The 12,361-nt window shown below is 44.8% G+C and overlaps 1 protein-coding gene across 1 annotated transcript; it reads right to left on the bottom strand.

Moving 5' to 3' along the window:
• Positions 1 to 10,100: 10,100 nt before the first annotated feature.
• SCRT1 (scratch family transcriptional repressor 1) lies at positions 10,101 to 11,844 on the bottom strand. Its single transcript, XM_030190196.1, has 2 exons — positions 11,730 to 11,844; positions 10,101 to 10,825 (listed from the first exon to the last, which is right to left on the bottom strand). The coding sequence occupies exons 1-2, from the start codon at positions 11,842 to 11,844 to the stop codon at positions 10,101 to 10,103; spliced, it is 840 nt and encodes a 279-aa protein (XP_030046056.1).
• Positions 11,845 to 12,361: the final 517 nt, after the last annotated feature.

Below are 12,361 nucleotides of genomic sequence, written 5' to 3'. Positions count from 1 at the left end.
TGAGTAGAGGCGGTTATTCCAATAAAGGACGTTTTCGGAGAGATTAGTCTTCAGGTGTCAACTGGTGTGCCAATGTTATATAGCAGCAACCAGTCTTAGAGGCCTGCGTGTATGCAGGTCCCTGGAGCACTTTTAGTGGGTACCGCAGTGCACTTCAGCCAGGTGGCCCCAGGCCCATCCTCCCCCCACCTGTAACACTTGTGTTGGTAAATGGGAGGCCTCCAAAACCCACTGTACCCACATGTAGGTGCCCGCTTCACCCCTAAGAGCTATGGTAGTGTTGTACATTTGTGGGTAGTGGGTTTTGGGGGAGGGGGTTGGGAGCTCAGCACCCGTGGTAAGGGAGCTATGCATGTGGGAGCTTTTTCTGAAGTCCACAGCATTGACCTAGGGTGCCCAGTTGGTGTCCTGGCATATCAGGGGGGCCAGTGTACTACCAATCCTGGCCCCTCCCACGACCAAATGGCTCGGATTAGGACGTTTATGAGCTGGGCGTTTTTAGTTTCCATTATCGCTAAAAGAAACAAACGCCCAGCTCAAAAACGTCCATTCACGGACCTGTTCTCGGAGATAAACGCCCATGGAGATAGGCGTTTCCGTTTGATTATGCCCCTCATAGTCTGTGGAACTCATAGACAGAAGAGTGTACAGAGGACTATGACTGATTACTTCAAGTAAGCCTAACATCAGTTAACGGAGACTGCATACTGTACGTATAATAAACAATACTGTACATATGTTTATCAGATGTCAAACTTCTTTGGGTCACAGCGGTTAAGTGCACGCTCCGGTTAACTGCATGTATTTCTTTGGTCCCAGACCCTTGCACTTAAGCGGATTGCACTATAATTAATTTGGAGTTAAGAGTAATTCTGACTGTATATATGACTTTCTGTCTCCAATTTGAATAATATAAGTGGAGTTTTTATGACCAGTGATTGATGCAGCTCCTCCCCTTGGTATTATGTTCAATTGAGACTAATGGAACACTATAAGTCTGAAGTCTTTTTTATTCACTCTCCAGAAATGATAAAGGTACAGTTTACTCTTTGAGCTGTAATTGGTTTTGGTTTTCAGATTTTGGACACAACTTTCTCCATTTAGGTGTTTGTTTGGGTAATTGAAATCACCCATTATTATAGTATTGCAAACTTTATTGCAGAGGGGCATGGCCAAGATGGCAACATGAGAGTTTGGTGGTTCTTACCTCTCCTGGTGCTATGTTGGTATTTTCTGGAGTTTTTTCAACGATAATGCCTCATACTGCTCTAATTGCCTATTGCTCATGTTTGATTTATTCTTACTGCCTTGAGTGAATTCCTTCAAAAAGGCGGTAAATAAATCTTAATAAATAAATACTGAGAGGAAGGGAGTTCTTAGGCTTCCTTGATTTCTGCTATCAATTCTTCATCGGCCTGTTCATTCTGGAAAGGCAGGTGGTCATATATTCCCAAATATCAAATTTCTATCCATAAAGATTCCACATTGTGATCTGCTTCCTGTAGAATATTGATTCCGTCTGACTCAGTTCCCTCTTTAACGTGTAGCATCTCTCCTCCTCCAATTTGACCTACCACATCATTGTGATATATTTTGTAAACTAATATCATTGTGTCCCATTGGTTATCCTCCTTCTACCAAGTCTCTCAAATACCCATTATATCTACCTCTTCAGTTAGTGCTGTGTATTCTAACTCTTCCATCTTATTTTCTAGGCTTCTTACATTTATATACATACATTTCAAAATGTTTTTTGTTTGTACCTACAACCTTTTGACAGGAATAATTTATAATCTTTAATCTCTATCTGCTCTTCTCTTAGAGGCACCTGGCTTACATCTGCTTTATTGCAACCTCTCTTTCGGGATGCTCTAACTGCTTTGTTTGATAGTATTCTTCAAACATATCTCATTCTGAACCATATGCACCTGAGTAACTGTCAGCTTTCCCCCCAAGTTCTAGTTTTAAATGCCGCTCAATGTTCTTTTTAGTCATAAATACCAGGAGCCTGATTTCATCCGAGTCAAGATTGAGTCCATCTTTTTAGAATAGGTTCCCCCTTCCCCATAAGGTTACCCAGTTCCTAACAAATCTAAATCCCTCCTCCCTGTACCATCGACTCATTCACATATTGAGATTCTGGAGGTCAACCTGCTTCATGCATCCTGCATTTGTAACAGGGAGCATTACTGAGAATGCTAACCTGGATGTTCTAGATTTCAACTTTATATGTAATAAATTTGGCTTCCAGAACCTCTCTCCCATATTTTCCTATGCCACGGGTACCCACGTGTACCAAGATAGCTGGCTCCTTTTTATCGCTGTCTAAAATCTTATCTAGGTGATACTGAGGTCCACCACCTTCACACCAGGCAGGCAGCATGCCTAATGGTCAAATCACCAACAAAAATGGCCATTCTAATCCTTCCCTCCTGGGCAGAACCCTCATGAGATGCATCCTAGTTCCTAGACAATATCACATCTTTGGAGGGCAGGCATCCCACTACAGAATTACTTCTAGACTCACCAAAATGATGCTTTCTTTTCAGGTGACCTCTTTCCTCCAGCACAGAGGCTGTCAGACTGGAGGTGGGACTTCTCTACTATGTCCCTGTAGGTCTCAAATATATATCTAAATCTTACCTTTTAATGTTCTATGCCTGTAATACTTAAGGTTAAACTAAGACAAAAGATTTGTTGACTCTTTAAACAAGCCTTATAACTAAGTTTTGACTTTTCAATTAAATTTTAAAAAGATGTTATTAATTACCCCATAAATTCTCTTCTGTCCCATGTTTTAAGTCATCAAATCTCCCAGCCAATAAAAGTCCACTTACCTGGAGATGCTTCCCTTGCTTTTCTCTTCTATGTATGCTTTTCTGTCTCTGTTGTTTAATGTTAGTTTCTCTTTCCATCTTTACTTCAATCTCTCTGTCTTTGTTTCTGTCTTGTGTCAGTTACACACTCCATTGCTGCTCCTCTGTCTCTCTTAATGTCAATTACTCTATCTCTGCTTCTCTATATGTCTCTCTATCTTTTAATGATACTCTCTCCATTGCTGCTTCTCTGTCTCTGTCTCTCTTAATGCCAATTACTCCCTCTATGTCTGCTTCTCCTCATGTCTCTCTATTTTTTAATGTTACTCTCTCTATCACTGCTTCTCTGTGTCTCTTTATGTCAATTACTCACTCTATCTCTGTTTCTCTCTATGTCTCTCTATCGTTTAATGTTACCCTCTCGATCTCTGCTTCTAATTCTGTCTTTGTAACTGAGTAATTGATTTTAAGAGAGACAGAGGCAGAAGCAGAGAGTAACATTTATCAAGAGACAGACAGGGAGAAGCAAAAATGGAGAGAATGACATGCAAACAGACAGACAGAGAATCACAGATAAGAGTAACTGACAATAAAAATAAACAGAGAAGCAGAAATAGAGTAACTGACATTAAGAGAGACAGAGAAAATGAAGCAGAGATGCAGAGAGTTAGTGACATTTACAGATAGATAGATAGATAGATAGATAGATAGATAGATAGATAGATAGATAGATAGATAGATAGATAGACTAAAGCTAAGGTGGAGAGTAACTGAGAGGAGAAGTTATTCTCTCCATTCCAGCTTATCTCTCTGTCTTTATTTCTCCTAATATTGGTTACTCTCCCCATCACTGCTTCTCACTCTGTCTCTGTTACTGAATAAATGACTTTACAGAAGACAGTGACAGAAAGAAACAGAGGAAGAGAGTAATTGATATTAGGAGAGACAAAGACAGAGAGAGGCAAAAATAGAAAGAGTAACTGACATGCAGAGCAACAGCGATGGAGAGAGAAAAGCAAGCTGGAAAGAGTAACTGACTTCAGAAGTGATAGATACAGAGAGATGGAGACAGTGACAATAAGGACAGAGAAGCAGTGATCTAGGGAGTAAATGATATTAATATAGAGACAGAGAGAGAAGCAGAGATGGAGAGAATAACTGACATTAAAAGACAAATACAGAGAGGGAATCAGAGGTTAGAGTAACTTTGAGAGAGAGAGAAGCAGAGATGGAAAAAGTGACTGATTTTAAAAGGTGCAGAGAGAGAAAGAGAGAGACAGAGAGGATCAGTTATTCTCTCTATCACTGCTTCACCCTCATTGTCTATCAGTAGACAGTGCTTCTGTCTCTGTCTCTTGACTGTTCCTCTCTGAAATCTAAGATTCAGTTCACAGCACTTTCTCCATCTCTACCTTTCTGTCTTGGTGTCAATTACTCTCTCTCTCTCTCTCTCTCTCTCTCTCAATGTCTGTTACTTGCCAACTTTGCTTCTCTGTTTCTGTCTCTTAATTTCTGAATGTCAGTTACTCTCTCCAACTTTCCTTTTCTCCCTGTCTCTCTTAAAGTCAGTTACTTTCTCCAACTATAGTTCTCTTTTTGTTTCTGTTGGTTTCAATTATTCTCTCTACCACTGTTTCTCCCCCTCTCTCTCTCTTACTTTTAAATACTCTCCCTATCTTTGCTTCTTCCTGTCTCTATCTCTTATATTAATCTTTTCATATCCACTTCCCTCTCTCTGACTCTCTCTATATGTGCTTAGTTTCTGTCACTGTTTTAATATCGATTAATCTTCCCATCTCTGCTTCTCTCTCTTTCTGTCTCTTTTTATAACAATTACTATCTCCATCACTGCTTCTCGCCCTCTGACATAAAAAGAGATAAAGAAAAAGAGAAGCAGAGATGGAAAGAGTAACTGACATTCAAAGACAGCGAGGCTGAGGGAGAAGCAGAGATGGGGAGAGTAACTGACTTTATGGCATGACAGAATAAGAGATGGAGAGAGGAACTAACTTTAAAAGAGACAAAGAGAATAACTGTCCTTAAGAAAAGAGATAGAGACTGTCATAAAGAGAATAAGAAGTTAGGATGGAGTGAGTACCTGATATTAAGACAGAGAGAGGCAGAGATGGAAAGATTAACCACCATTCAGAGAGAAAGAGTGAGACAGAAGCAGAGATGGAGAGAGTAGCAGACATTAAAAGAGACAGAGGCATCAAGGGAGAAGCAGAGATGTAGAGGATAATTGATATTATGAGAGAGAGAGAGAGTAAAATAGAGATGAGGGGTGTAACTGACATTAGCATCGAGACAGAGAGAGGAAAGCAGAGATGGAGAGAGTACCTGACATTAACAGAGAGAGACAGACAGACAGACAGACAGAGACAGACAGACAGAGAAAGGAAAGCAGGGATGGAGAGAGTAACATTACAGAGAGTCAGAGAGGGAAGCAGAGATGGAGAGTGTAACTGACATAAACAGAGAGAGAGGGAGAGAGGTAGAGATAAATGGACCCACTGAGAGAGAGAGAGAGAGAGAGAGAGAGAGAGATGAATGGAGTCAGAAAGAGAGAGAAAGAGAGAGAGAGAGAGAGAGAGAGAGAGAGAGAGAGATGAATGGAGTCAGAAAGAGAGAGAAAGAGAGAGAGAGAGAGAGAGAGAGAGAGAGAGAGATGAATGGAGTCACAGAGAGAGAGAGAGAGAGAAAGAGAGAGAGAGAGAGAGATGAATGGAGTCAGAAAGAGAGAGAAAGAGAGAGAGAGAGAGAGAGAGAGATGAATGGAGTCACAGAGAGAGAGAGAGAGAGAAAGAGAGAGAGAGAGAGAGAGATGAATGGAGTCAGAAAGAGAGAGAAAGAGAGAGAGAGAGAGAGAGAGAGAGAGAGAGATGAATGGAGTCACACAGAGAGAGAGAGAGAGAGAGAAAGAGAGAGAGAGAGAGAGAGAAAGAGAGAGAGAGAGAATGAGAGACAGTAACAGAAAAGGAGAAAGAGACTGACAGAGAAAGAAGCAGTAATAAATGGAGCCACTGAGTGAGAGAGGGAGAGAGAGAGAGAGACCAACAGAGACAGGCAGAGATGAATGGAGTCAGAGAGAGAGAGAGAGAGTAACAGAAAGGGAGGAAGAGACTGACAGAGAAAGAAGCAATGATGAATGAAGCCACCGAGAGAAAGAGAGAGAGAGAGAGAGAGAGAGAGAGACAGACAGACAGACAGACTGTGATAGGCAGAGATGAATGGTGTCACAGAGATAGATAGAGATGGGCAGAGATGAATGGAGTCACAGAGAGACAGACAGACAGAGACAGGCAGAGATGGATGGAGTCACAGAAAGAGAGTGAACAAGAGAGAAATGGAGAGAGTAACATAGAAAAGGAGGAAGAGACTGAGAGAAAGAAGCAGCGATGAATGGAGCCACTGAGAGAGAGATACACACACACATACACACACAGAGACAGGCAGAGATGAATGGAGTCACAGAGAGAGAGAAGGTGGAAGAGATTGAGAGAAAGAAGCAGAGATTAATGGAATGACAGAGACAGGCAGAGGTGAAAGAGAGAAACCCTGACAGAGATAGGCAGAGATGAATTGCGTGAGAAAGAGAGAGAGAGAAACCCTGACAGAGACAGGCAGAGATGAATGGAGTCACAGAGAGAGAGAGAAGGAGGAAGAGACTGACAAAGAAAGAAGCAGTTATAAATGGAGCCACTGGGGGGAGAGAGAGAGAGAGAGAGAGAGAGAGAGAGAGAGAGAAACAGAGACAGGCAGAAATGGAGCCACAGACAGACTGAGACAGGCAGAGATGAATGGAGTTACAGAGAGAGACAGAAAAGGAGGAAGAGACTGAAAGAGAAAGAAGCAGGGATGAATGAAATCACAAAGAGAGAGAGAGAGGGGGGGGGAGAAACACTGACAGAGACAGGTAGAGAAGAATGGAGTCAGAGAGACAGAGAAGCAGAAGGAAACGGAGGAAGAGACTGACAGAGAATAGTTATTTGGAGGTGGAGAGAGTTTTTAGTGTGGATTTCTGTGGATGTTGTAGCAGGAATCAGATGATGATTTCCATCCAGTTGACAGCATGGGCTTTGTTCAGGATCACAGAGAAGAACAATGCATATGTGGCTAGACAGAGGGTGGCAGGAGACTGCCCTGAGTCACAGCTTTCCCAGCCCAGCTCTGCCACCAGAGCCCAGGCCACCAGCCCATCAGCTTTTCCAGAAGAGCCACAGGGGCAAAGAAAAGCAAGCAAGGGAGGAAAGCCTCTCCTGCATAGCTTTAATTAGCACCTTTTTTTCTCCCTGTTGCTTTTCTTTCTAGCATTCATGTATTCCTCAGGCTTAATTAGAGCCTGAGCACAGGCCTCCATGCAAACTAGCAATGGGCAGGGTAATCAGCTTCTCCCTGGCAAGGCTGTAGCCCAGATCAGTGCCTGCCTGGCCTTCAGCAGCCGGGTTAGTTATCATGGAGGCCCGGCCAGCTCTTTGTGCTGGGAATGTCTTTAATCACAGCTCAATGGGTCTCAACTCAGGCCAGGGCTGGAAGACGTGAGCAGAATGCAGGGAGGAGGAGGAGGAGGGGAGGGGGGTCTCAACTCAGGGCAAGGGCCATGGGTTTAGCCATTTCCACCACATGTGTAAGTCAGACACGCACCCCCATCCCTAAGAACCTGTGTGCCCTTCCCAGACTGTGAGTAAGAAGGTTTTAAGAGAACAAGCAAGGTTACGGGGATAGGGTGAAAAGCTCAGCTCATTCCAGAAAGGGTTAATCTCATCTTGCCCCCTCCCCCCATAGACACACACTCTCTCATACATTTACATACACCCTACACTACACATACGTTCCCGGCACACACAGACACACAAAATAAAGAAATAGAGATTAACAAGCATTGAAAAGGATAAGGTAATAACCATTTTTACAGGACTAATTTAAAACATTCATTGAGTAGTTTTGGGAGCAGATAACCCCTTCCTCAGGTTAGGACAGAATGCACAAAGGTGCCTGGCATTATCCTTTATTTCTGTGCATGCAAGTGGCACAACCTGGCACTCACACTACTTCATCCACTAAATATACATACTCACCCATTTTCACTCAGTCACATTCTCTCCCTCCCCCCCCCCCCCCCCCCCCCACACACCCTGACACACTCACGTTGAAGAAAAAAATATCCACTTACACATACACAGAGAAGCAGAGGTGGACATTCTGTAACACACACACACACACACTACATCACACAGACTCATATTCTCTTTCATACACACACACTATGTCACACACACTCACATTCTTCCTCATACACACACTACATCACACAGGCTCATATTCTCTTTCATACACACACACACTATATCACACACACTCACATTCTCTCTCACACACACACACTACATCACACACTCACATTCTCTCTCTGTCTCTCTCTCTGTCTCTCTCTCTCTCTCTCACACACACACTACATCACACAGACTCACATTCTCGCTCACATACTAGCATATTTTCACACTCTTCTGCACACTGTTGATATCACAGACAGTATATCTAGTGGTTCGAGGAGTGGGCTGAGCACCAGGGTTTAGATTCCATTAGTACTCCTTGTGACCTTGGCCAAACTTTGGGTTAGATCTACTGGCCTGCATCAAGGCACATTACTAGGTCTAACCTGAGATTGTGCAGGGAAATACCTCCAGTACCTGTATGGAACTTGCCTTGAGACTGGACTTTGAAAAGGCACATAGTTAAATCTAAACTAAAAATGCAGATTCCCCAGACAAAGATTCACAAGTGCCCATACGCCATCACAAAGAAACCCACATTGTTATACCCCACACTGATTCACACAGGCACTACGTCATAGATATATACTTTCATGCAGCCAGTGACACACAGGGTGTCCAGTATACTAAAGACTTTTGCCCTCTCCCTTGTCTGTGGGCAAAGTGAGCAGCTCATGTGACTTGTCCAATTGCAGCAAACAACACAAAGGTCAGCTAAGAAGAGGTGATTGTATTATCTTTATTGTGAAGAGCGCCAAGGAAGTTGATGGCATTGTGCTTACATCATTCAAATACTGGCTCAAAAAAGTTCCCTGGGAAAAAGTTCCCTCCAGAAACAGGTCCATTTCTTTACAGCTGTAAAAATCATGTGAACTCTCAAAGGGTATTTACAAAGCATCTTGTAATATACAGGTTCCCTTTTTATTTATTTTGAAAGTACAAAAACAGAGGTCTATCTAATACAAGTTCCTTCTACCTGAATTGTATAAGTTAGTTTTGTGCTGCGTACTTATTATTAAAATGGAAAGACTAGAAGAAGTGCTTTTATAGATAAAAATAGTGGGCACATCCACATGGCTTTTAAAAATAAGGGAAGGTCGCGCATCTCATCAGGATGCCAAGCCTTCACCGAGCGGTGGGTTAGCAGAGTCCAGGACCCACTGAGAGCAGGCGGTACACTTTATTAATAGAGTCTTTCATTTTCTTAAACGCTTAAATATGTTTTATAAAAAGATACAGAACCTTAGTGGAGCACATGTGGAGTTACCCAAGATTTCCTAAGAAAAGGTTTCTACATTTCTGGCAGCTCTCACGTCAGTGCCACAAGCCTAAAAGCTAAAATCTACAATGAAGTAAAGGCAGGCAGTGCATACGGTGAAGGCTCCTCATATCTCCTAGAATAAATACTACATTGGCAAGAGTCCCTGATATTGGCTGCTATGAAGAATACTGCTTACAATGTACCTGATTCCTCAGTAATACTATTCGCTTAAAAGTAACATGCATTAGATAATCATTATTGCTCTATAGTCCAGTATCATACTCCTAAGAGAAATATTGCCCTCATATACTAGGTAAAGTTTGGCAAACAAAAACAACCCATCAATAAATAAAAGAAATAGAAACCCAAGGATACAAAATGAAACCCCCCTCCCCTGCCCCCAAAGCATCAGAAAATCAGCCTTAGGCTCCATACTCTTTGCATGCAAGACTTGGAAGGGTTACAAATGCGAAAACGGAAATGTCTCTTTCAAAAGTGGCAATGCTTTGGCATAGTAAGAAAATCTTGGCAGACAGAAATCAGAGAACGAAAGTGCAACCGAAATTCCTGACCCGAAATAAATAGGCAGTTAAATAAATAGTGAAATAAATAGAGAAATAAATACATCAAGGAATTCCCTAAGGTACGAGTTGCTTTGTTACCTTCAAGGTGCCACAGGTTTGGAACCTCTCAGTGCCTGCAGAAGACATCTGATGCCCCGCAGCCAGCTGGGTGTCTCTGGCAGCTCCCTCAGGCCTGCAGGGGGCTCAGGGCTGGCACCGAGCCCTTGAAGCAGGCCGACTCGTAGTGCTTGTTCAGGTAGGATTTCAGGGCGAAGGTCTTGTTGCATCGTTTGCACTTGAAGTGCTTAAAAGCCGAGTGCGTTTGCATGTGGGCGCGTAGATTGGAGCGGTCGGCGAAGGCCTTGCCACAGTGCGCACAGCCGAAGGGCTTCTCGCCCGTGTGTGAGCGCATGTGGCCCTGCAGGAGCCACGGTCTGCTGAAGGCTTTGCCACAGATGTCACACTTGTGCTTGAGGTCGTGGGTGAGCAGGTGCATCGCCATAGCGGGCATGGACACGTACACCTTGCCGCAGGTCGGGCACTTCTTGGCCATCTTGCTGTCCAGGCTCCGGTGGGTCTGCTTGTGGCGGCTCAAGTTGGACGATGTGGCATAGGTCTTGCCACACTCGTTGCACGTGTGGCGGGGGATGTTGCGCCCCCCACTCAGCACCTTCCTGCGGGACCGTCCGTCCGTGATGAAGAAGGCGTCCACTGCATAGCCCTCGCTCACTGCCGTGTCCCCGTTGATATAGCCGGCCGTGATCTCGGAGTGGGGGCTGTCGGGCGGCTCCGAGTCCTGTGCCTCGTAGTCTCTGTGCACCCCCCGGTACAGGGGCTCCGGGGAGGGCACCTTGATGGCCCGTTCACTCTCCTCATCGTAGACGGATGGTGTGATGTAGTCCCCGATGTAACCTGGCAGAAAGAGAGAAGGGTTACTCTGTGCCCAGTTCAGGGAGGGCAGCCCGAGCTGAGGGTTGGCTAGCCGAGAGCTCCCTTCCTGCTTCAGCCCCCCCCCCCCCCACCCAGCCCTCGCTCAAGGTCAGCTCTCCAAAAAACCCCTTCCTGCCTTTTTCTAACCACTTCAGCACATTCAGCCCATTATGCAACACTGCAGACATTTGCCAGTGAAAAGCTCTGGCTCGGATCCCTCATTCCCAGCCCTGGAGACTCTTTCCCATGCTTAGCAGCAGCACAATCAACCTTCCCGATAAAAATTTCTATCTATCTATCTATCTATCTATCTATCTATCTATCAGGAATAAATAAATAAATATCTATATCTATATATATCAGGAATAAATAAATAAATTATATATATATATATATATTTTTTTTTTTTGTATGTGTGTGCATATACATCTTTTTTATCTAGGTAGATGGACGGACAGATTGATCTTTCGCGATCATCCCTGATTCTCAAGGCAGTTATGGACCCTAAATAGCTAAAGTGACGCAAGAACAAAGCCTGAAGAATGAAATCCGGAATGGAAAACTCCTCGCTGCTACCAGTTGCCCTTGAACTTGAGGACTTTCGCACAAAAAGACCCAAATTCGCTGAACCAAGCATTTTCCCCCTCCTGCACCAAAGATGTCAGCCCTCCCCTCCCCCACCTTCTGCAGGCCCCCTTTCAGGCTAATTTTAGTGCAGTCCTGGGTAATGGAGCTCTTCGCGTTCAGGAAATGTGCCGAGTCAAGGAGCGCTGGCGCTGCATGCGGGAGGAGAGGGGAGCGTGCATGGAGGAATGTGCTGCCGAAGCACAAGCACCCCAGCATCTCGGGCACAAAACAGCAAGCCCCCAGCCCAGTCCTTTTTCACCTTTGTCATGGAGCCTGGAGCCGAAGTCAGTGCTGGATCTGCCATACGAGCTTTCTATGTCAGCAGAAGAAAAATCCCCAAGTTTGACCTTTTTGACCAGAAAGGACCTTGGCATGGTTTCTACCCTCTTCAGAAGGAGAGGTTCGGCTGGGGCCGACGATTCTGCTCCAAAATGTGGTGGAAGAGTTAAAAAAAAGGAATAAATGAAAAAGTAACGCATAAAAGAAAAGGACGCGGGAGCGCCCCGTGGCTTCGCCCTGCCGGTGCCGGTGCAGCTGCTGCTGCTGCTGCCGCCGGAGCCTCTCTGGCAGTCCCGGGCTTCGGGGTTCCTGCGGCTTTCTCCAGTCCTTGACTGCCAGAGGCTGCCAGGCCCTGCCTCTCCTGTCGGGCCCTGCGAGTGCAAGTTCAGCACCGGACAGCTCCCGGCCGGCTGCCTATTGTTGTGCCCGGAGCGGGGCTGTCCGGGAGCCCCGGGGCTATTGTGCAAGTTTCCTGCGGCACTGGGCAGCCCCCCCCGGATCTGCAGCAGCAGCAGCAGCGCTTCCTCCGCACGCTCCCCGCTTTCTGAAGTCTTTCACATCAGCTGCGGGGATTTTTAAGGCTGCGATCAGGTGGTGGATGCAAAGGGAAGC

The sequence above is a fragment of the Microcaecilia unicolor genome, chromosome 1 (genome assembly GCF_901765095.1).
Source record: "Microcaecilia unicolor chromosome 1, aMicUni1.1, whole genome shotgun sequence".
NCBI classification, from domain to species: domain Eukaryota; kingdom Metazoa; phylum Chordata; class Amphibia; order Gymnophiona; family Siphonopidae; genus Microcaecilia; species Microcaecilia unicolor.
Note: the sequence above shows the minus strand (reverse complement) of the source record. Positions and strands in the feature narration are given on the sequence as shown.